This window comes from Coloeus monedula (genome assembly GCF_965178545.1).
Source record: "Coloeus monedula genome assembly, chromosome: 3".
NCBI lineage: Eukaryota > Metazoa > Chordata > Aves > Passeriformes > Corvidae > Coloeus > Coloeus monedula.
In genome coordinates this window covers 96,379,136-96,404,005 of record NC_138783.1, presented here as the reverse complement: position 1 = coordinate 96,404,005, position 24,870 = coordinate 96,379,136, and the positions used below count along the sequence as shown (strand labels likewise).

The window sequence follows — 24,870 nt, the reverse complement described above, 5'->3', positions numbered from 1 at the left end:
AAGCAAGGGTGAGAAAAAATCTTAACAGATGAAATAACACCAAGCTCATAGCATTAATCCAAACAAGCTAAACAAATTGTCAATACACAAGTTGGAACATCTGTTTATTTTGAGTAAATGAGTTCTGTTAAAATTTAATGCAGAGAAAAATATACTTGTTATTTAACATTAGATATGTATAGATATTAGTAATTGTACTGTTATCAGATATGCAGCTAATATGAATTTTGTGGTTTGATGTGGGCTTTGTGGTTTTTGTCTTTGCTTTGCTGGTCATATGTGATGTGCTGGTCTGTCATTTTAGGTAGGTAGTGGTTCCTGTCTGCAGTTTCATATTCTCAGACCTGTGTGTTTCCCCTTGAGGTTTTACAACTTCTGTTCTTCAGACTGTCTTTGAGACTCATGTCCATGCCACTGTTATGCTTCAGTTAACAAAATGAATGGTTTGCAGCTGTTCTCCCATTTACAGAGATGATATTTTTTGTAGCTTTTCTTCCGTTGGTGAAAAGAAGGCAGCTGTTTGTGTTGTGGTGTGAAGAAAGTCTGAAACTCAAGGGGATTTTTGTTGATTTATTAGGTAGCTTCCAGCACAGTACTTGCATTGTTTTTTCTGAAATCTGTTGAAGGTTGACATTTACAAAAGCGTCAAAATCAAGTTACTTGGTTTGTCCGTAAGAAAACTCTGTAATCTTTCAAAGCTGTTCCCATTTTGCCTACAGTTCAAATGCACTTTAGGCAGAATTGCCATAAAATTGCTATACAGCCAAGTATGATTTAAATTTCTCTCAAGAACTCTAGGCATAGTAATTTTGGATTTTCAAAGTGGGAAAGCAAAGAGCAACTTAAGCATGTAAATATGAAAAAAATATGTATACTTCTATTCTCCTTGATTTCACACCTCAGTCATGTAGAGTAATCTGCTTACTGCAGCTGGCAGCTTTGTAATACGTAGTTACAAGTTATTCTAATTGCTTTATGCATTTATAGATTCTAATAGGTAATAACAAATAGAAAATTGAGTTTGTCAGCTTGCTGTGGAGACTGTGAAGGATGTTAATATTGCTTGACTAAAAAAGAAACTTTATATGATAGTCTTTCTTGTGTGGGAAAAACTTGTGCATGTTAAATACATACCATGTTTTCCTTGTTCTTGAGTGTCAAAGCAGGAATTTTTAATAACACAAATATTCTTCATGAGATTCTTCCACTTTCCAGTTAGATGGAAAGTAGTTTTTCGTAAAGAAGGTATTCTGGCTTTCTGAACACCAACAAGAAATGTACTTTAGTCTTTCCCTAACCAGATAGTTTAGTCAAGCTTTTCAGTGCTTTGAATTATTACTGGTTTGTTTTTTTTTTTTTTTCCCATAAGCCTACAGACAGCTTTACTTTATTGTTCTGGTGGGATTTGATTTTTTCCGTGGACAAATTTTGCAGTATTTCAAAGGGAATGCTAATCCATTTGATCATCAGCTGAATAATGAAGAAATTAATACTTCTGAAAACATAATGAATATAATCTATAGTACTTGTTGAGGAATAAGCTAGTTTGAGTACCATAAAATTTAAAAAATAACCTGAAGTGAAGAAGTGTTGTTTTCATCCTTGTTTTTGTGCTACCAGTGATTTCCAAAGCCACAAGCACTGTATTTGTGTGTGTATGCACACAGTTAAGTTCTCCGAGAAAGTAATTATAAAACATTAGGGAGATGTGAAAATATTTTAATTAAACTGTAATAGTGGTTGGATGTTATTAATATGATCAACACTCAAAACCTGGGGTTTTTTTAAAATTCTGTAGGGATTTTGAGGCAGAAACTTAGTAAGAGAGTTGTTTGAGTCATGTTACAGAGGGCAAAGCAGGACTGAGATTAGTGAATGAGTTACTCCATTCCCTTAGAAAGTTTCCTGTGGTAACTTTTAAGAACATGACTGACACTCAAAGCTGTTGGCACCTGGGCTCAGCTGGCTGTACTGATGTACCCTGAGCCTCTTGCAGTACTTGGGGGATGTACTATACGAGAAAAGGAAGCACAGCAGGAAACAGTTCTTACTGTAACTGTACAACAAGAAGTAGTCTCTCTGTTAGCTCATAACTTCATTAAGAACTTCATAAACAATATAAATGTAGAATTTTAATTACATCTTAATTTATTATTCATCGTGGGGAGGATTATGAAATGAAAACTTTATCTGTCCCACACAGAAAGGCAGCTGCACTTGGAGAGTTGTGAGTAGTCTGTCTGTTTCAAACACCTTATCTAGCAAAACATACTTGAATTCAAGAAGTACAACAAATAACTGAACTGGATAATGTATTAATGTGAGGACTCTTTAACACTTCAGGCAGAAACTGGTAAATAAGGGTGTGCCTGCAGTTACAGGACAAGGTCAAAAATAGTAGTCCTCTTTTGGAGAGTATATCCCTGGGTTTTAGAGGTAAAAGCATTTAATTTTTTACTTTTAACACTGAAAATTTGTTTCATAAATTATATTTTTACTGCATTAATGTAACAATTTAATATTTTTCTATTCTATTGTTATATTTAAATTTTAATTCTGCATTCAATGTGTTACATACAAAAATGTTTTCTATTTTGCAATGGCAGCCTTATGTTATTCTTCAAGATAGTATTTGATTGGTGGTGTCTTACCAGAAAGAACAATATAATCAATTATTTCTGAGGGGAATTGCTATAACATAATATGGCTTATAAGATTTTTAGAATTTCTTTTTCTAATACCTAAAAATTTTTTGTATTAAAATAGGTTTCCTCCATTTTTTGATGACAATCCATTTGGTATATATCAGAAGATTCTTGCTGGCAAAATAGATTTCCCGAGGCATTTGGATTTATATGTAAAGTAAGTCCATAACTCCCAACACTTTCTTTTCTATTCTAAACACCTCCTGAGCACTGTTCCTAAATAATCTTTTTAGAAGACCTGATTTCAGATTCTGATTTTCTGAAACATCATGTTGGAAAATGTTATATTACATTTACACTTGCAGTCCAAATAAGCTTAGATATCTGGCAGACTTCAAGGTCATGGTAGAGTTTTAAGATAGTATCTGACTCTTTTCTGTGTATTATGGGATATTAAATGATTTTCCACTTTGTACAAGCCTCATTGACTTGTACTGTAAGAAGGTAAAGAGGAGAAATATGAGGAGGTAATTTGAGAAAAAATTAGAAGAGCAGGAAGACAACATTAAACTGTTTCTATCTATAGATACATACTACTTAAATCATTCTCAACATAATTACTTTAAAGAACTCTCGTACTTCAGAAGTTCTAGTGTAAAACCAACTTAAATTTATGATAGTGGGGGCCCAATTCAATATGCAGTATTACAAATACATATAATGTGTGTTTAATTCTCAGTATTTTGCAATTGTTAAAAGTACATTGCAGATGAAATGGTTTTTTCTATTTAAAAAATCCATAACTGAAATAATTTTTAGTAAACATTAAAACAGAAGAAATGCAATTATAAACATGAAGTTTCTCTTAAGAACCAGAGATAATTGAGTGAATGAATGAGGGATTGAAGACAGGAACTTATTTTACATGTTAATCATTCGTGATGTTTTGTTAGGCACTTGCTTACTGTCACAAATGGGTAAACAGATAAAAGCAAAACTAATCGTTCGAGAAGGGCTTTTGTTTGTTTGTTTGTTTGTTTTTTTGTTTTTTAAGCCTCCACTGAATCATTGGGTGCAGTGAATGAAGCATGTCTGCCTCCCCTTAGGCTGACGAGTGTCTCATATTTTTGTCTCTTTGTAACAGTTTTCTCTTAGTAGCTCTATGCTGTTTCCAGTTTAGTGTAGTCTCATTGTCTGGTCTTCCTAATCCAATTGGTATTGGAAGGAAAACTGGTTATCTCTTGTAGTATTCTGTGCACTGAAGTATAATACTGTGACCAGAAGCTGGAACACCTCAAATTAGGTTATCATTAGTAACAACCCATCTAATATAGTGAAAGAAGTTACAGAGACTGATAAGGTCACCCCTGAGCCTCCTTTTCTCCAGGCTAAACAAGCCCAGCTCTCTCAGCCACTCCTTACAAGGCTTATCCTCCACACCCTTCGCCATTCCCCTTCTCTGGACACACTCCAGCATCTCGATGTCTTTCTGGAAGTGAGTGGCCCAGAACTGTACACGAGAATGCTAGGCGTGGCCTCACCAGTGACAAGTATGGGGGGACAATCACTGTCCTGTCCTGCTGGCCACACTGTTTCTGTGGCTTCACTTGCTTTCTGCAGTGAGTTGTGAGCACAATGTATTGGCCCTCAACCCTTCTTCCTTCTTTTAAACCACAATATGCAAAACTGAGTAATCTTTGAACTTATCTGCATCATTAACTTAAAGCAAGTGCCAGGATTATTTTGTCCAATGAAGGCAGTCTGCTTCTTACCTTACGTTTTTAGCCTCTTTGTTTTCTCTCTCTTCTCCCAATAAGTCTGTATTTCAGCCAGAAAGAAGACTGACTTGGGTCCTGTCACACCTAGACAGTTTCTGAAGTATTAGTGCTATACAGTATTTTAACTCTTTGTTCTGAGGCAGCAAAATTATTTCCCTTTCTGAACTCTTCTCTCCCTAGGTATATGTACTGCTTGAGCTTACAGGCATTGACATTATTTTACTCACCTACCCCCTATCACCTGTACTTTTTACTTTCCGAATTTGTACCACTTCTGCTTTCCCACCTGCTTCACGATGTAAATTTTTCTTTGAAAAGCCGGTTTTGGAAAACTCCAAATGAAATGTCACTGGAACAGCATTTTAGTGATTATTTGTCTGGAGAGACCTTCATGTAGAATTTGTTCTCCAAATCCATACAGCAACATATCTATTGAATTAATTTTAACAAGATAATTTTTAAATTATTTTTTTTTAACCAATGTAGTAAAGAAGTACTAAACCATCTATTATTTGTTTGAATTCAATGGATATTTCTTCTGTCCAATGCAGCAAGTATCATCTTTAAGCTCATCCCTTAACTGTGCTATGATGAATTTTTGAAGGAAGCCGAGAATGATCCATGAAATGTTGTCTGGTTTTATAGGAATAGGAAACTATCTTTGGCCATAAACTCTGTGAATGTCTTTTTTGGGTTTCTGGATTTCTTTTCAGTCCTGCTTCTGTGTTAAAGTGTGCTTGAAGTCATCCTTGTAGCCCCTTCCATAAGGAATGGTCTTTTTTGTGAAGTAGAAAGGGATATTTCTGTGAAGGTGACTATAAAAGGAGTTGGTCACATTTAATTAGATTTAATCTAATTCAAATATTGATTGTCTGGAATAATCATTAGAGTTTTAAAAATTGCTTTCTACATGGACTTTTTTATTCATGTACCTGGTAATTGAATATTCTTCCAGTTGAATTTTAGAATTGTATTCCTGCGAAATGCAACAGCTTTTTAAACAGTCTAGCACATTCAGTTCGTATGTTCTTTCTGCATACATTTTTGTGATTTCAAGGATAGGTGACACAATGCTGTTTGGGGGGGGGGGGATAGATGTTACAGATAAGGATGGAAAGAGGCTGGTGTGTCATTGTTATGTTTGTGTTCTTTTCTGTAAATAAAACGGTTGACTTTTTTTTTAACCTTTCATATTGTTTAAAATTGGAACTAGCTATATTCTGTAATCCCCAGCATTTCATGCAGTATGTCATCTCTAAGGACTATGTGAGATTGTAGAAATAAGGCTGGTTGAACTTCTGTTCTTTCTTGTCATTGGTACTTTATGCAATTAGACCAGAATGCCATTTTTCTAAAATTAACTAGCAAAATAATCTTTGAGATAAAACATAACTGCTTATGGAAATATGAAGCCATATTTTTCTTTCAACTCATAAGTAATCAAGCTAATTCCATAAATTATGATACTTTTGGTTTGTTATAGTTGTTTGGGCCTTAATATTTGAAGAACTTTGCTATTAAAATGGAAGAGTTTTGTGTCTGTTAGTCCTTTGAAATATTGATTTAGTGTAATGTAGATCTGTTGAATGAACCAGTATCTCGGTGAGGCTTTTTGTTTCCAATGAAATTATAGATGATACTAGTTTAAAGCAGATGACTAACTTCCATGGTTTCCCTGGATATTTAGCATAAAGATGAGGGTGCAGTTTTATCTGCGTTTTTAATATATATTAGTGTTGAGTTCTAACAAACAGATAGGAGATCCATTTTGAGATTTGGAATGCCCAGCAAAATACAAAAATACAAAGAAATAAATGGTACTTGCTACTTGGCAAGGGGCAGGGGAGGAGAGAGAGTTTTTTTACTTTGTTTCTTGAAAGAGTTTTAAAGCAATTTGCAAGAATTCTGTTAGATTCTTTTTTATTGCTTACTCTTAAATATCCTAAAAGATGAGGAAATGAATGGGTCAAAGGGAAGTATGTTGTATTCTGTAACACTTGCATGACGGTCAAATATAGATTACTTCTGTTTAACAGAGAACATGTTTTCTTTACTTCAGAGACCTTATTAAGAAGCTGCTTGTAGTTGACAGAACAAGACGACTAGGAAATATGAAGGTCAGTGTAAAATCTTACGTGTAACACAGAACGAGGTTGAAAGAATTCTGTAGGAAATATGTAGACCAGCTCTTCATAAAGTTTTTGTTTTTATAAGCATGAAACAGATACATTTTCCCATACATTACTTCGGTTATGCAATCCTAAATGCAAAGTTTAACCTGTGTATTTCTGTTTTTCTGAAAATCATTCTCCTATTTGGATTAATGCTATCCTTCATAATGGTTTCCCTCAGTCCTCAGCACCACCCCCACCATCACTTCCTTCATTAATTTGAAAAGCGAGATTAGACCAGAAACTTGGTATTAAGTCCTGTAGTACAGGGTGCCAGCTCATTTGGTTCTTTTTTGTGGAGGTGGTAATCCCAGAAGGAGCACTAATCAAATTTGAAGTTTAAAAATTATTTTTAGGAGTATAAGGATTGTTATAGTACCATGATACCTGTTCATTGTCTTGGTGGGGCTGATAAGAACAATCAAATACTCTTCCACCAGGAAGAATTATTTACCCTAATCTGAACAGATTTACAAAGACAATAGATACTGAAATTAGCTTGTTTAACCTTTCATTTCTTTAGAGACATCTAAAATTTTTATTTCTCTGGGCAAGGAATTTTAGAGGTTTTCTTTTTGGCCCAAAGCACATTGGATGGTAAACATAGGTGAGGAAGGTAAAAGGTGCACAATTGTCCAGGGTTTTCTTAAAATATTGATGTAAGTATAAATGCTTTAACCAGCTGTCCAGTGTTTTCTTTTGGAGCCTTTTATGGCACAAACTTAGACTGGTAAGAAAAAACAGGAAATAATGTTTTTCTTATGTTTTGAAATCCTAGTGTTTTTCAGGAGAATTTCTTAAGCTGAAAATTTATAAACTCAAAGTTCACTCAAAGTGAAAACTTGTATATTTTTGGACAGTTTTGAAGGAAAACAAGAACAGAAGCAAATCTTGACTTTCTCGAACATGGGTTTTGGGAAATGTGTTTGACTGGTTTTTGTGTTATTTTGGGATTTTTTTAGTCTGTGGTTACTTAGGTTTGTTTTGGGGTTTTCCCTACAATTGACTGAAATGCCTCAATCAAAACCAGTTCTAATTAAAAGCAGATTTTGGGGTGGGAGCAGTAGGTCAGACTTGTCTGATCCTTTTCCACGATCATAATTGGTTTAAAAAGACGTGAATCCCATTGGACATTTTCTGGTGAAGCATTGAGTCAGATCTGCTTTTGAGGGAAGTAGGTGATACTGTTTTCCTCGATGCCTCATTGGATATGAACATGGATAGTTCCCCTCCACATAAACCTGAAAAAACCCAGTGTGTGTTACACTTCATTTTGTGGAGCTGTATGTGCCATAAGCTTGAGTGCTGTGCTGTGATCAGGCCTGAGACAGAGAGCCAGATGTTTTTCCCTGGTGCTTAATGTCTTGAGAATGAGTCTGTGCTTGAAAGAAGCTTAATCATGAAAAAAAGATACATTTTTGTTCCCTACATACCTAATCAAAACAGGCAACCCGGAGAGAGTAATCATTACAAGGCAAATACACCTTTAACTGTGTATCTAAAATGAAAACAAATGTTTTAATATATTTACTTTCATAACAGTACTGAGAACCTCTTGCTGTTAGCATTAAACGACTGTAATATTTGAAAAAACTATGTGCTCCCTGGACATTATTTTTATTTAAACACCATCAACTGCCAGTTATTTTTTCCTAGTGCAAGAATTAGAAAGTATATCTGAATAAAAGGCATTGTCTAAAATGTTGGAGAAAACAGAAGTAAATAGGACTGTAGTGAATGGTTTTTTGAGTACTTTAAAGCCTGTTCTTGATCTCCCTTGTGTCAGAAGAATGCTAAAAAAGCCCAAACAAACCCCAAATCAAAAATATTTGGATTTTATTGCTGGAACTCAGGAACTGCTAGGGAATTAACACTATGAATTTATCCTTTAGAATCTTTTAATGATTAACACCTGGAAAAAAGAAAAAAGGATAGACTGTTAGTCTGCTTTGATATCACAGTTCTTGTAATGAAATACATGGTTTGGCTTACATGTAGCTTACAAAATAGTTATTTTGATTTCTTTCCTTAAAGAATGGAGCAGATGATGTGAAGAGACATCGATGGTTCAGGTCTATAGACTGGGATGCTGTACCTCAAAGGAGACTAAAGGTACATTCTGCAAATACTGTATAGACATCACAAGGAGAAATCATTGTTCATTTAAGCTGATCTGTTGAAGGCGTGTTGGCTGTTGCATCTGTGTGTTTGTGTGTGTATGACCACATGCCTATGCACACACTAAATAATTAAATGCATATTTGCTCTTTTGCAATGCAGAGTTAGTTGTATGAATGTCTGTTTGCATTTTTGTCTATATACAAAATGTCTAAAATAAATCCCTGCTTTAGTTTGCTGAAGCTGATTAGTTAATGCAAAATTTAGTTTACAGGTTTAGCATTTTGTAAGTGATTACTTGTCATAAGTGGATTTTTATTTGGGGAAGTGGAGGGGCTTGGTAGTTTGTTGGTTTGATTTTACTTTATTTTCTTTTTTTCCTTGTCCTTACATTTATGGAAGTATTTTACTCTGAGCTTTAAATTTTTGTGCCAAGTTCAATTCAGGTAAATGTTTTAATAAAATGTAATGCATATGGGAATAGGAGGAATAGGGAAGGTGAAAGAGAAGGATTTATGAATGTAATTCTAACATACTTTTTAACAGCACTGAATTCTAGTATTGCATGAGGGCAGATATTTGCAAAAGCTATCAACACTGCAAAATGCTTTTTAAAGTCCTTTGGAAGTAAAACTGCTTTCTTTCCTTCCTCAGAGTTCTAACTTGTACAGTTCCTTACAGCAGTGATTTTCTGTAACAGAGATTGAGTTGCCATATGCATTCAATCAAGTACCAATTAAACATTTGTTTATCTTTTCTTTGTATTAGTTTCTTCCACTTAATTTCCAGGTATACCTTGAATTCTTGCAAAAAATAAAAAAAAAGAGATGAGATTAAAATGTTCTTGACATATTCTTGTAAACAACATGTAATACAAAGCTGTAGTGACTTTTCTCTTTAAGAAAAATAAGTTTACAGTGTTTCAAATGCATGGGTTTGTTTTATTTTTAATCATTACTGCACCCAGCTGATGTTTTATGTATATGCATTGTAATGCAGTCACATCTGTTTATTGAAACCTGCAAAGAACATAAACTGGATAATAACCTGTTTTATAAGTATATAAATTCTGAAGTTTATGACAAGCAAAGCAATAAAAATCAAACAGTATTAAAAAATTATCATTAGATGTACAATCAAAAGTCTTGGGTCCAAACATCCTTTGCATGGCATTTTTATTTTAAAAATAAATTTTAAAAGAGTTACTGTAGCATTCAGATTATTATGAATACAAAACTTGTTTCTTAATCTTTGTGATGGTTACATTAAGCTCTTAGAAGATGAGATGCTACTTAATGAAACCTTAGAGTAGGGATGTGAAGTGGATCAGAAGTTTACTTGATTATTTCTAGAGGCAGGTATATTCTTCAGAATTTGTTTCACAATTTCATATTGTTGAAGAGATTAAAAATATGAAATAATACACACGATGCTCCATTTTCCCCTGTAAAAAGCATTAATTTGTCTATTGTACAAATGATGCATTGTTTCATAGTCCTAATAAAGTCTTAAATATGAATATCATATAAATAATAGTAATGGTTGAAAGAGAGAAAATCATTTCATTAATCATCCTTTCTCTCTTTTCTTTTGTTTTCTCTTTCTGTGTGACACTTCACAAAACTGTTTTGGGGAGGAGGGTTACCAGACACTGCTCACAGTGGAGCAGACAGTTCTTTGGGGCAGAGCAGATTCTGCACATTTTCTTCAGCATCTGGGCAGTTTTACTGTGACTGCCAGACACAAAATTAGGGCTCTGCTTTTGGCTGAAGGGTAGAAGTACTATCTTACAGGGACCTGTGCTTTCCCATTGAAAACCTACTGATGATGACATCATTTTGAGAAGCCCAAAAGATCAGATAGAATCTCATGAGCTAGTATAAGCCAGACTTTTATCTTTTTGAGGAGATGCAGAATAACATTTATAGTTACAACTTTATAGTTCCGTCTGTGGTATTAACTTTAAGCCAGTTCAGTGATTGTTCATAAGGTTTTCTTATTCTAAAGTGTTCTGTTGGACTCAGCACGATAGGTAAGCTCTCAATTGCAGAGAAGAGGATAGAGAGATGAATGTCCCTTGAGAGAAGAAAGTGTTTTGCCCTTCATTAACCCCTGCAATTAGTGAAACGTTCATGAAAGCATCTTTACCTCACTGTCTGTGACCAGAAGTGCAGAGTAATCTCAATGTTAGATTTAAGACGACTTAGAAATACAGGTACTGTGAAGCTGATGAGCAATACTAGAAATTGAAAGGATTCTCTGAGAAAACAAATAGAAAACAGATAATTCTCTTAGCACCTTCAAGTTTCATAAAACCAATCCATTTGAATTAAGCTTCTTTTATAGCCATCCTTGTGAAATGAGTTATGGTGAAGCCATTTCTTTACCTGCTTGAATTTATTGCTAGGTTAGGAAAAATCATAGTAGGTAGACAGAAGTAAGTAATTTCAACCTCTTTGAAAGCAATCAATCTGTTTGAAAGCAGCGCAAAGAGGAGGCTTTTTTCCTTCAATATGGAAGCAATTTCCCATGCTGCTCTGGAGATTCTTAGTTGAAAAGAACCTAATATGATTACACACGTTTTTGTTCATAGGCCACGGAAGAGGAGAGGAATGAAGAAGAGTGGCATATTATGCTGTGGTAACATGTGCCTGGTTGTAGTAACATGTTTAGTTGTAATTTTTTGCAGTAGTTACCTTCAGTCTGCAAAGCAACTAAAACTAGTGCTCAATAAAATAGGTATCTGCATTAAGTGTATTAATTATCTAAGTGACTTTTAACCACAATATTTAACTGTAAAGTTGACGAAGTGTGGGAATATGTATGTGTTGCTGCAAGCTTCTCTCTCTCATGCCATTCATTATTAGGGAAAAGGTGAACTGTAAATCTATACTCCATTTTTTTAACAGATCTTTTACAGAATTTCTGCTTTATTACGATGGAGAGGAGCTCGTTGAGGAAACTACTAACATTTTTGTTGTGCTTGTTCTGACTAGCCTCCCATAGTGCCCAAAGTATCCAATGATGGGGATACTTCCAATTTTGAAGCTTATCCTGAAGATGACTGGAACAAGACACCTCCAGTACCTCCTAAAGATCTAGAAATTTTCAAGAACTTCTGAATGTAACATCTACACTGGACAAGGTATGTCCAAAAGTGAAGAGTGCTCTTGAAAACATTGCAGATCTGTGAGTGCGAGCCACATGCAGAAATTACATTTTCTGATTCATAATGCGTTATGGAGTGACAAAGATCACTAATCTCAGAGGCTTTGGTTTTCTACAGTGATGAAGAGTTATATGCATACAGATAAATTTTAAGTTCTTCTGTCCTTAAATCTTTTAAAATAGTGTATTAAAAAGAAATACCTAGATTGATTTGACTGATAAGGAAATGTGATAGTTCTTAGTTGTAAGGTTTTTCAATGAAGAATTCAGACTCTAGAGAAATAAGATTGTCAGATTAATTCTGTACCCTGGATATTCTCTTTTGTAACTGTGATAGGTTGATATTTGTTACTGAGTTCAAATACTCCACCTTGAGTTTTGTGTTCTTTCTTTTGTCTTAGAAACTGGAAGGAAATTGAAGTGCTAAGAGCAAGTCTGAAGAATAATGGAGTTCAGATATAAATGAAGATTTTCTTTGTGACTAAGAATGATACTGCATTCAGATATGTGTATTAATATATAGTAAATGTCTAAAAAGATGGAGGCAGGCAGGAATAATTTTTGCTGTAAACATTGGACGTTAGTAAATTGTAATAATGATAGTCTGCTCTTAAGTAGACTAACTAAAACGATATTTTTAGGATTTTTTTTTTTTAACTTATGGTTAAGTTTCCTGCTATTCCAGACCCTTTTTGCATAGTTAACTCATAGACTTAATTTTATAAGTTTATACTAAACTTGTGTAATTAAAAGCACAAATTAGTATATATGTATATAATGAATACAGTACAACTAAAGCACAGGAGTTGTGCAAAGATGTAAATTTTTGTACTTTGCAGAGTCTATGATTTTTATTTTTCAAATAATGTTTTTCAAGAAGTTCTTTAGGAATAAAAGTCTTAAAAAGGATAAATGAGTTTTTCATCATCTTATATACATTTTATAATTCTTTGTAAAAAATAAAAATAATTACGTTTTAAAAAAGATTTGTACCTAAAATTTCCAATGCCTCACACTTACAACCATAGTACTTGAAAGCAGAAAGACAAGGGCATGTTTTATTGTTGTTTAAGATGCATCTTAATGGCTAATTTATGAAGTTCTGTTACAACTGTGTCTCTTTGCAGACCAGAATTTTGAGTGGTTATACACTGTCTGAAATGAGATTCCTCACATGAAAACTGTTTGTAAACATGCAAGTCAGTGCATAATGATAAAAGGGCCTTAACTGGCTCTGACAGTAGTTGTTCCCTCTCAAGCTTGTTGTCTTCTCCAGATGTAAAGCATGAGCTGTAACAGATCTTTTTCATTGGTGAAATAGTTGTTGAATGCTGGGCACTACAGAATATCAGAGGGAGGACTGAATATATAGTATAGCCTTATTTTTCTGCTCCCCCTTTTTTAAGATGTCCTAGTACCTGCTGCCAGCAATTTTGTATGTACAGAGTTCAAACCTTAGATGCACAGAGTCTTTTTTTTAAATCCTGTGCTAACATCTTTCTAGCAGCTTGAGCACACTGTGTTTTCGAAGTATTTGCAATATTGCTTCATTTTAAGTAGCACTGAATATCAGTATGTGCACATGTATGTATCTATGTATATGAATGCACAGAAACATGAAGGTAGATTGTATACTAGTCAGAATCTCTTTTTTTCAGGTTTTTTTTTCATGTTACATATTGTGATACTTGTGTTAATATAAAGGAGTTGATTTTGAAGTGCTTCAGTTACAAAAAGCAATTACAGTCTATAGGATGTTGTGGGTTTAGATAACTTCTAGTGAAATTACCATATTTATACCAAATTTTTTCTGAAATTACCATATTTATCATTTTATGGCAGATCTGTTATTGTGGTCTCCTTGTGGAAAAGTGACCTCCATTTTTTTTGTTTAAACAATACACAAGTGCTGCTGTGAACCTGTAATTTCTAGGGTATTAGATTATTTCTTCATAAAGCCAAGTGTAGATTGTATAACTCTTTGCAAAAATGCACAATGTGTAACAAAATCAGGATATTTCAAAATGATAATTCTGGGATATCAGAAAACTGTCATGATGCAATCGATGCAAGTTGATGGCCACAGCTGCCACTCAATAAATATTGTGTAGGAATGTATAATGAAATACAGGACAATGCGTAGGAAATTACAGTTTTGACCTAGTGTAAGTACCTTATTCTCTTAAAAAAAGTAATCTGGCCCACTATATTTGTATCTGTGGAAGTAGTTATTCTAAATCAACTGGAAAAACTGAAACACATAAAATACAGCTTACTTTTTCTAAGGGGGAGCAAACAGTTTGGGAGTTTTCTTGATGTGCAAGCTTATGGTATTTTATGGACTCTGAATACTACAACATCAGTTTCTTATTGAAAAATTTGCATACTGCAACAAGAAAGTGTGCTAAATATAGGATTTTTCTTCAAATTTCAAAGCTGCTCTGTGTCTTCAGATCTGAGGAAATGAAGTTGAATTTGAATAATTTGCCACAGTGGTGGTTAGAAGTTTTGAATGTTTGAACAACAGGAGATAGTGGATTTTCTTTTTATGAATCTTAGCCATTGCTGGAAGTGGATGCACTGACACTCATTATGATAGAGGCTAAGGAAGTGAATACAATATTAATAATAATGATAATCCATTGACTTTACATTGTTTCCGAGCCATGTGTACATACACCTAACTACTGACCTCGTCGGCATGCTTTCTAGTACAAAACTGCTTTCAATTTTTTTTAATTAAAATCGTGAACTGAAAAATAAAACCAAAACATTTTTGAATCATTATTTTAAGTGATCAGTTATTTTCTCTACAGTCCTGGACTTAATGAGGTGTTATTACCTGGCCGTTTCATTTATTTGCACAAGTGAGTCTGCTTTATATTAAGTCTTTACTGGGAGTTCATGGCCCACTAATGTAGTTCTGTCTGAGTGCTCATGCAGGTAAATACTGCACTAAGAACTCTGGATTTATGGATTTTTTTTTAAGAAGACTAGAACATTTTTTTAGTTCCTATTCAAGTAGGGTGTTCTCTGAAGTTCATTTCATTTTGATTCTTTCTGTTAATGTGTACTTTTGCGTATAGACTGTTGCATAAGGACTCATGTCTTGCGAGAGAGCCCACAGGCCTTTGGTGTTCTACATCAGTGAACAAGAATATTAAGCATTAAAAAAAACAACCTTTATTTTTGAGTTTTATATAGATATATTTTTAATTGCCCAATCTGAGGTTTGAAGCGATAAACATGAATTGTAAACTCAATTGCCTTGTAACCAAATGATATAAATGCTTCATGATTTCAATGAAGAACATGCTGTAGATTTTCCTGTAAATTAGCTTGATCAATGAATATGTGTGCTACTGAGCTTTAACTAATGTGATCTTCCACTGTAGAAAGTCATTGTTATGGATCAAATATAGGTACTAAACTATGTTTAAATGGATGAACAGGGATTTTACAGTTTTGAAAGCAATGAAGATACGGCTGTTCCTCAGCCCATCTGCTTGCCATTCAGAAGAGTTGTGATGCAGTGCTTCCTATGCTATAGAATTATTTTTCAGCTTTCAATGACTGTAGCATGAATCCTTTTTGTACTGTACTGTGTACAGACTTCCAATGTTTTGCACTTTTCTATGGCAAACCTTGACTGCTTTATAAATACTCTGTTGTGTAGTAAGTAGTGATAGTGGTAGCAGGCATTTGTGTGCTGCATAATCCGTTTGGACTGCTCAACTTGCAAGGTTAACTTGGGCTAATGTTGTGTGTTGGCTGGTTGCTTGTTGTAGCTCACATGTGTAAGTACTGTTCAAAGTTACAAAGTCAGCCCTCATTGCACAATGAAAATCACTGTGATCTGTACATAAACCCTAGTAAAACTTTATTGCTGTTTAATTTAATGTAATACCTGTCAAATCTGGATTCATTTAATAAATCTTTATATCTTTTCAAATGTTTAAACCTAGTTTGCTTCCATTTATGTTGGGAGGAGATTTGGATTCTTCAACTAAGAAAATGATGAAGGCAAGACAAGAGGACTGGAAAAACAACTGTTCCTTCTTTTCATGTGTTAAATCTTTTCTGAACAAAACACAAGTGTTTGAACAGATCTCAGATGGTTTGGAAGAAGCACCAAAAAGTACATTTTCAAAACCATTTTAGGTAGTGCACCACTAATAAAGTGTTAACTCAGACTTCTCATTAAACTTCGATTATATGACCCTAATTGCTTTGGCATTTTCACAGCTTAATGACCTGAAAACTGTCCAGAACACTCATTTCAGTCTGTTTCTTTAAGCATCAAAAAATAGTCTTAAAATGTTACGAAAAATATTCTTACATTGTCAAGCACACGTAACTTACCCTTTATTTATTTCATCTTCCATCAAGAACTTGAAAAGTCCCATTTTTAACAAAATATGTTTATCTGTTTGTGTTAAATTCCTTCTCTTGAGTCAAATGTATTTTATTTCTTACCCACTGGATATGGTAATCTGGCAGATACAATTGCATAGTCATAGATCCAACTGGTTAAAGTTTGGACTAGTTAAGGGTTCATTTTTTTAAGACAGAATATTTTTTTTTCCTGCCTGGCTTCATTCTAAATTCTGTGCATTGATGTTTTGCTGTTGTAAACCACTATGTTGTGTGCTTCAAGAGACTGCTAATGGAAAGTGAAGGAACAGCACAATGAGTCCTGGCATGCTTTTAGACATGTCTTTGATATGTATCAAAAGAACTTCTCAGTTAAAACACAGGAAGTTTTTGAATGGTAACAGTAAAGCATTTTGTTTGGCATCTTGTTCATACCCCAGCCATGGGGTGGAGTTTTTGTTCATTTGTTCTGAGTGCTGTATCTTTTTTGAATGCCCATGTAACTCACTATCTTACCCAATAGAGGCCATTTAAAATATGCTATTTCACTCATTCAGGGTAGGTAGGTAGGTTTTGTTGGTCCACACTCACTACTCCCAAATCTCTCACTTCATGCTTCATTGGGCCTTTTTAGGGCAAAACAGTCTTAAAACAGCATTTGACAAGAGCCCACTGTTCTGTGACCCACTGTTAACCAGTAAAGGTGTAATATAAGGAATGGTAGAAAGCAGCTGGCCCTGTTACTTCTGGATACTGCCCAGTACTTTGTGAATTCTTATATAACTCACAAATTGAGCCCTTCCTTGTGCAAACTCCTGCTAGCTGCTTCAATCTCAGCTTCAGAATTCAGGCAGCTTTTCACAGGGACGGTAAAAGGCTCTCCTACTGTTGCCTGTAGAGGTCTCTTCCTTCTGTTCTGTCTTCCTTGACCCCTTTTCATCTACCCTTCAAAAAATCACCACATATGAATGTGTGTCAAGCTTTGTATTTAGCCTTGAAACCAGAAATACTGTAAAATTTTAGCAAGCTGAATTGTATGAATTTCTTTCTGTGTATCAACTACTTTTTTAGTTTTGTGCAATCATATTTCAAACAATTATTCTGTGAAAAGTGCAGCAGTCAGTGGGGCTATTATACCAACTTTGACTTAAGGTAGGTTTCAATGCCGATGAGTTGCTGGGGCAGTCGAGAGTCTTAACACCTTTTACTGCATCTGTAAGTCAGGCCACTGAAGTCTCTGAGGCACATCCCAAAACTGGTATGCGACCCAAAACAACAAACATGCAGGCCTGTCTTACTTCTAGTACGCAGAACTCTTAAGGTGCCATGCAGGTGCTGTCTCTACTGTTCTGGTTTTTACATAATCAGAGTACAGATAAATACCTTCTAAATGTCTGTGTCAGCTTAAACAACTAACCAACTTCAGGTTTGGGGGTTTTTTTTAGTCATTTGTTGGTTTTTTGTTTTTTAATTCTTCTCTCCAGCATATTGTCCCTATTCTGGACTATTGTAATACAGAAGATGAATGAGAGAAAAGTATTTTGGGAAAACAAATAAGCTTGAATTGGACTGCAATCCAAGAAGTAACTTGATATGCCTGACCAGTACCTACTTGGAAATGCACTTACTCTATCATTAAACATTGTAGAAAAAATGGTGCCTGTTTAGGTTTATGCTGGCTTTTAAGCTAAATTTCCTGGTTTTCTCAATATTGTATACAAAAATGTCATTTTAGGAGTCAGTTTATTTGAACTTCAGTCAATAGTTGTTTTAGTTTAGAGAATCCTTGATAGTGAAATCCTTCAGTTGGAGAAGGACAGTGCTTTACAATCATCATGCTCTTAATTTTCTGCCCAAGTGTAAGCCATGTAGAGGAGGTGGTTGTCCTTTCAGTGCCAATACTGTTGCAATTCACATGACGAAAACAGCAGCTTGCTTGAGCCTGCAGAGCCTAAACTTAAACCTTGAAGGACCAAGTCTCTTATTTGAGCAGGTTTGTGAGAGTATAACTGAGCAGCTTAGCAAATACTAAAACTTAGCTGTAGAAAAACTCTTGAGCTTTACAATGGCAACTCTTCAAAAGTTAAGCATTAGAGAGCTCAGTTTTTGATTTGGAATACAGAAGTAAAAGATTCTGTGCTGTTTTGTGCTTCTGAAGTTTGGTGAACAAATGCAAAAAACACAGAGTGATTCAAATTGTGTGTATAATATCTAGGAGCTTCTTTGGCCTGCTTCTATTTTCTCAGTTAAAAAGACACTGTAATTGAATTTAGGACCCTATTCTAATGAAAGTGCTTGTGAAGCACCATCTAAGTGAAGCAGTGCTGCTAGGTTGTATTAATATAATAAGTAAAATATTCACAATTGGCATGTCTTCTGTTTGTACTGATAACCAGTTTCCTTTGTGTTAAGCTTTTGACGGGGTACCCTTCCTTCCCAGACCAGGGTAAGAGAGCTGTTCTGCTAAGTTCTTTATTTCATAGTCTCACAGCTTTCTTGAAGGCAGAGTTCGAAGGAAGTTCCATGATAAAGCCAAGCAGCAGCAGCAACAGCAGGCAAAACCAGCTTCTTCTATATGTTCTATATGCTCCATCTATTTTTTCTTACAGTAGTGTGGATTATATTTGCTAACTGACCAATAAGATTAACACACGATTCTAGCTTTTCTTTTCTTAACCTATCCTGGTCTAATTCTAACAGTCATAAGTCTTACACAAGTGTTACATAGGTATTACACAGATTTGCATGTACAGTTTCTGTCAGCTCTTGTTTATGTGAACACTCTATCTAAAAAATATGAACAGTGTAATTCTATCTGTATTTTGTCTAAAGTAAAGAATTCTGTGAAAAGGTAACACTGCTGCAGTAAGAACTGTGTTTAAGGTCTCTGCTACAGCTTTTTAATGTTTAAGGCACTTGGCATATATTTCTACTGAAGTTAAAAATCTATATTTCTATTTCACTTCGGAGTGGCTTCATGTATCTCAGCTTGTCCAAAGGTTTTAATTCAATCCCTGTGCTTTGGCTTCCCTCTGGGCCTGAGTCCAGAGGAGCTTTCACTCCAACACCTTTGATGCATGTTAACTAGGTGGCTTAACATTCTGTTCTTAGTTTTTCGTCAAGCTTTTACCCATTCTACTAGCAGGTTTTGCAAAAAGTAAGCACAGAGACGTAAACAGAAGTAGGTAAAACATATTTTTTCATGTTAATAAAGCTGAGCTGTGAGTTGATATGTAAACAAAGAACAGCAATTTTATGTAAATGCATTATCCAGGAACAGCAATCTCTTCATATTAATAAATTCCTGCTTTGAATCTATTCAGATTTAGGTTTTTTAGATTTATTTTTCTTACTGGCCTGTGACTTAAAGCAGCACTGCAGTCCTGTGCTGTGACACTTGTTCCTCCTGCCACTCTGCCATCATCCATGTAGCAGCTGTAAGTGAGCCTGCTGACCCAGCTGGTCTATCAGAAATGTTTCCCTGCTGGGACCTGAAGTTTGGATCAAAAGCACTACTTCCACTTAGTTTATCTGAAAAGGAGTTTTCAATAGCTGATTGTGGCTAAAGTCTTTCTGTTCTCTGCAGGTAGTTGCCACCAGGGAGTGAGACTATTGCAATGTGCTGTAAAATAAAAAAAAAATTCTAACAGTGCATTTTGAACCTGTTCTCAAATGTTTACATAAAGCTCCTGTGACTCATGTAATCCCCAGCAAAATCTTGGTGATGCAAAAAGGAAAGTGTGGTGGTGGATCACTTAAGCAGGTGTTGTTAGGGACTGAATCCATTCTTTAATATCACCATCTGACTACTGAAGAAAGGGAGATTTATAGTAATAGTAAAAATTATAGTAATATTTATTTTTAAATAGATTTTTTGGGCAGTCTATCAGAACATGAGTGACCATTACCCTTGAGTCAGGTTTTCTTGCTGACCCTTGGTTTTGAGATAATGAATTTTTGGATTTTGAAAACATCTGAAGTCTGTTTCAGAGACTAGATTCTGCCAGTAATTTTCTATTTTATTTTTTTTCTATGTGGCTGGTGATTATTTACATGCAAAATATGGCAGATTTGAAATTATTATGTTAATTTGTTTAAAATTTTAATTAATATGCTGAACTGGCAACCAAATAAGAAAAGTCTATGCATTCAGTTTAAGAATAAGATATTTAACCATATCAAAGCTTTGGATGCAAAATATTTTAAGGTGGGAAACAGAGTAATATTGTCTGAATAAACAAGTATCATGAAGGTGAGTTGATTTCAATTCTTCAGCTGGGGATTAACACTGGGAGCTATTGAATGAGGAATAAAAAGAGGAAGTTTTCTTCAATTCCACTCTTCCAATCACGTGTCAATAATTATGAAGTAGTTAAAGTGTAGCTATGGCAGTAGCCAATATCCAAGAGTGAAGCTAGGATGTGTACAGGGCATTTCTCAAAACGGCAGCCTAGGTTGTGGTGATGCCTTGCAGCTTGTCCTCTGTTCTGTATCAGCTTTTACTGGGGTGCATTCATGAGTCACATCCTGAGAACAGATTGTTGGTTGTTGTCACTCTAAATGCCTTTTGTATCACTTTGAAGTGTAAGTCTTTGATAGCAAAGTATAAAATCTCACTTCCTACCCCCAAGAGCAAGGTTCACCTCAATGGAAAAGGAGCAGCCAAGTTAATAGTATTAACCGTATCTTTTCTTTTCTTTTTCTTTTTTGTTACAGCATCTCCATGAAATATTAAATGGTTTGAAGTTTGACGTGTGGTATCACATTTCTTCATCAAAGGAGAGTTTGCAGCTTTAAAAGATGGTGCTTTTTACTGATGCCTTTTCCTGGTCTTAAAATCAAGAGGCATACACAGTTAGAAGGGGAAAAGGGATTTTACCTTGGTATTTATTTTTAAGGATATTAGGTGTACACGTCCAGGTCATATGCATCGAGATGCACCCCACCGAGTCTTTCCCTGTGTCTCTGTGTCTCTCCTCCTCTCCGTGTCCCCCCCAACATTGGGTATAACATTATAGGTTTTACTAATTAGCATATCTTTCAAAGATTCCCCTATGAGAGGCTCAAGTGAGCCCCCCCTCCCCAAGGAACCTTCCCCTGGATGGTTCTGTCTTGGTTTACAGAATGTGTTCTGGAGAGGACCTTGGGGTCTGGGGCACACTGATCCCTAACTACAAAGCTTCTAAAATGTTTAGTCCCTTAGCTTAACAAACAAGTCCAAGAATGTAGGCAAAAAGCACTAGGAATACAGAAGCTGTAAAAAGGTGTAACAGGGATATAACAGGGGTAAAAAAGAAAAGGCAAAAATCTTCATGGCGTCATTACCAATTTTGTTCTATTTATGTGACACATGGAAATTGCCAATATAAGACAGTTCTCAGCTTCTGAGTTTTCTGCAAAGTAAAAATCTTTTTGTAGGTCATGTTTACTAAAGGATGGGATTCATGGAGTGAAATAGCCTTCATTAAGATAACTTACCAGTCTAGGAAACAAATTGCCGTTGGGCTTGTGGTGACAGACAAGATTTGCTGAAGATGTTTTTTATATTTCCAAGTATAAAATAAGATTCAATGATCAAACAGTGATTATTTTTGTTATTGCAATTAAAAATTAAGTTGACTTTCTTATCATGCCAGTGCCAAAGTAATCAACAGTACTGAAACTTACTTAATTTGTTGTGGTCTATGTGTTGGATTCTTTTCTGTTTTCAAACCATCAAAAATAATAGCAATTAATACAATAAAACATGCAAATGAGGAGTCATTTACCTTGTAATGTCTTTAAGCTTCTAGTGTATTCTGTACATGGAGTGGAGATGTCATGCTACTTGAAATAATTCATTCCATAAGTTTTGCCGCTCTCTAAATCTCTTTTGTTGATCTGAGATTGGCATAACTTCAAGCAACTAAAAGAAGAAAAGCTGCAAGAAGAATATAAAAACAGTCAATGAGTTTTAGAACATATGTTGTCCAAAAGTGTGAGGGTTTTGTTGGTTTTTATTGGTTTTTTTTCTCTGCATAGGGCCACGTACCATGTGATGTGCTGGACACTAAAACACAAGCCACCTTGAGACCCAGCTTTGAGTTACAGTATAGTTCCATATATTGCCAAGAAAGTTCTTGCATTTACTTTTTTCAGGTAGTTCCCCTTAAAGGCATCCATAGCTGTATTTGCCTGTAATGTTTTGGAAGTGCTTTCTTCATGTTCAAGCTTGTTTCCCTGTTGCCCTGACGGTGACATTCAGTGGAGTTCACTGCTGTTTATTCTGTTGAAAAAATGCCTGATCCTGTTCTTTCTCAAGGTGTTACGAGCAATAGCAGCAATACATTACAGATTGAAACAATGCATTATCATGAGTCACATGAAAGACAATGAGAAAGAGACAAAAGAGAGAGAACACATCCTATCACGGTAGAGTATTTAAAAGGATTTCCAGTAACATGATTAAATTAAAATTCTTTTAAACAAGGCCTTAAAGATACAAAGCTTAAGGATCAAATAAAATTTCTCCTATTAATGTCAATAATTCCGTTCCCCCAATTTATCTCAGTTTGCATGTTTTGAATAGTGGGAAGTTAGTAGGGATATATGTAAGTAGCTGGAAGAAGAGGGTCTCTGGGTAATGTGAAAACCTTACTTTCTACAAAATGCTCTAATGGAAATGTAACACTGCAGAACAAATGTTTACCTGTGGCAAGAAGGGGGAAAAAAAAATATCTGCATTGCATTTATTGCCTGGTATCACCATAGCACATTTAGGCAGTGTGCCTTTATTTGCTTGAGGGTTAAATTTTTTCAAATTGAAAAAAGGACTATGTGAAATAAAAATCTTCAGTGCTTCTTTCCTTTGATACTGTATCCTCTTCTGTAAGAATAAAACCAACGAAAAAAACACCACCACCCATGAAGCAGTTGATTTAAGGCAGATGCAGTTTCTAGGGATGGAGAGAGTACTTGAAACTGAAGAACAGCAACGTCTCGGGAATGGGAGAGGAAGTGTTACATCCTTGGGTTTGAAAGTTTTCTTTCAGAATCTCATGCATGGTGCCTTATGTTACACCAGAGGAGCTCAGGAGTTCAAGGATCAATTTGAAACAGGAGAAGGAAATACTTAGGAAAATTTTTGACTTTCACTTGACCATCTCACAGAAGCACAGGATGGTTGAGGTTGGAAAGGATCTCCGGAGATCAGCTTGGCCCAATGCCCCTGCTCAGGCAGAGCCATCTAGAGCCAAAACAACAAAACAGTATTTTGTATTCATCCTAAGTGACATTCTTAGAATTGTCCTCAAAAGCTGAAATATTTAAAACAAATATGTATAAAATATACACTGCTCTTTTTTTTATTTGGTATTTCTCTGAAAAATAAAGCATTTATTTTTAGATTAATCTTTTTTCCATTTTAAAGTTTTCTAAACAGACACTAATAACAAGGTATTATTCATTAGTAATATAATTCATTGTTCTCACGACTTAAACTTCAGTGGAGTTGTGTGGGAACCCAGAATGCAGAGAATATTTCTCTGCCGGTTTTGGAAGGTTTTACCCCTCTGGACAGTACTGTTTTTGACCTTTGTCCACGGGAAAATTTTCCTTGCCTCTGGGAAGAATTAGAATCTACAATGGTGTGAATTAGGTGATAGAATACTATGTGAGATTATCACAGGGTGAAAAATTTAGAGGTTTTAGGTCTATTTGCATAGTAAATAGAAGTAGAAAACCTCAAAATGGAGGATAAGTTGCAGTTAAAAGCTTCTTTCTCCTTCTTCACTAACTCCATATTTTGCAGCAATAGTGGTTTGGGATGATTGGATACAGAATTCCGCAGTGCCTATCTACATGATTTAGGAACTTGTTGGACATTGGTAAAAAAGTGGAAATATCTTGCATTTTAAGCTTTCATTGGGTAATTTACCTTTAAAAAGGCTGGGAGATCTTGGTAAGTTTTTCTTCTTGCTGCAGTTCTTCTTGCTGCATTCTCTGCTCTGTGCTATGTCTAGGCCACGCCAGGGGCTTGTACTCCTTAGATAAGAATTAATAAACACCTGTCTGGAGACTGAGGAGCATGAAGTCCCATTCGCCTCCTTTTTCCTCCAGGCCAAAATCTGATCGTCTCCCCCATCAGGGAAGACAACAATTAATGACACGGACAGCGTTACCGTTGAAATTACAAGGTAAGAATTTCGTTCAGTTCCTTGTCTTCTCAAGTGCTACAGGACTACTTAACCTCTGGACGTAATAGAGGTCAGAAGTCATGAAGAGGACCATGTGTTGGTGTCAGCTGCTGCACACTGCTTGCTCATGACAAGCAAGTCCTGAATAAAGGTGGTGCTGGATTTGCTATCTGCAGACAGCTTTGCATTTTCATTTGGAAGAAACTGACTTTGTTGGTCAAGTTCATGGTAAAAAGTTTTTACATCAGTGACTTCCATGTGTAGAACCACAGTTTCCCATATTTAATAAATCCTTTTACCTCAGAGGTGTTGTAAATGGCCATGCCATTCAACCTTGATTCTCTCAAGTCTGACAGTTGGCCTTTCTGTGGATTGCAGAGTTAGTACAGGACTCAGTTCTTTGCAAACTGAGGGACAAAAATTGGTGTGCTCACAAGCTGTT

General features: G+C 35.3%; 1 protein-coding gene across 1 annotated transcript in view; it reads left to right on the top strand.

Moving 5' to 3' along the window:
- The window catches only part of PRKX (protein kinase cAMP-dependent X-linked catalytic subunit), a 52,165-nt gene extending 39,606 nt beyond the window's left edge, over window positions 1–12,559 (top strand). Inside the window, exons 5-9 of the mRNA XM_082278320.1 lie at window positions 2,767–2,862; window positions 6,483–6,540; window positions 8,629–8,706; window positions 11,709–11,857; window positions 12,282–12,559. Coding sequence (XP_082134446.1) covers window positions 2,767–2,862; window positions 6,483–6,540; window positions 8,629–8,706; window positions 11,709–11,834 — 358 coding nt within the window. The 3' untranslated portion in view covers window positions 11,835–11,857; window positions 12,282–12,559. The remainder of the gene's footprint in view (window positions 1–2,766; window positions 2,863–6,482; window positions 6,541–8,628; window positions 8,707–11,708; window positions 11,858–12,281) is intronic.
- Window positions 12,560–24,870: the final 12,311 nt, after the last annotated feature.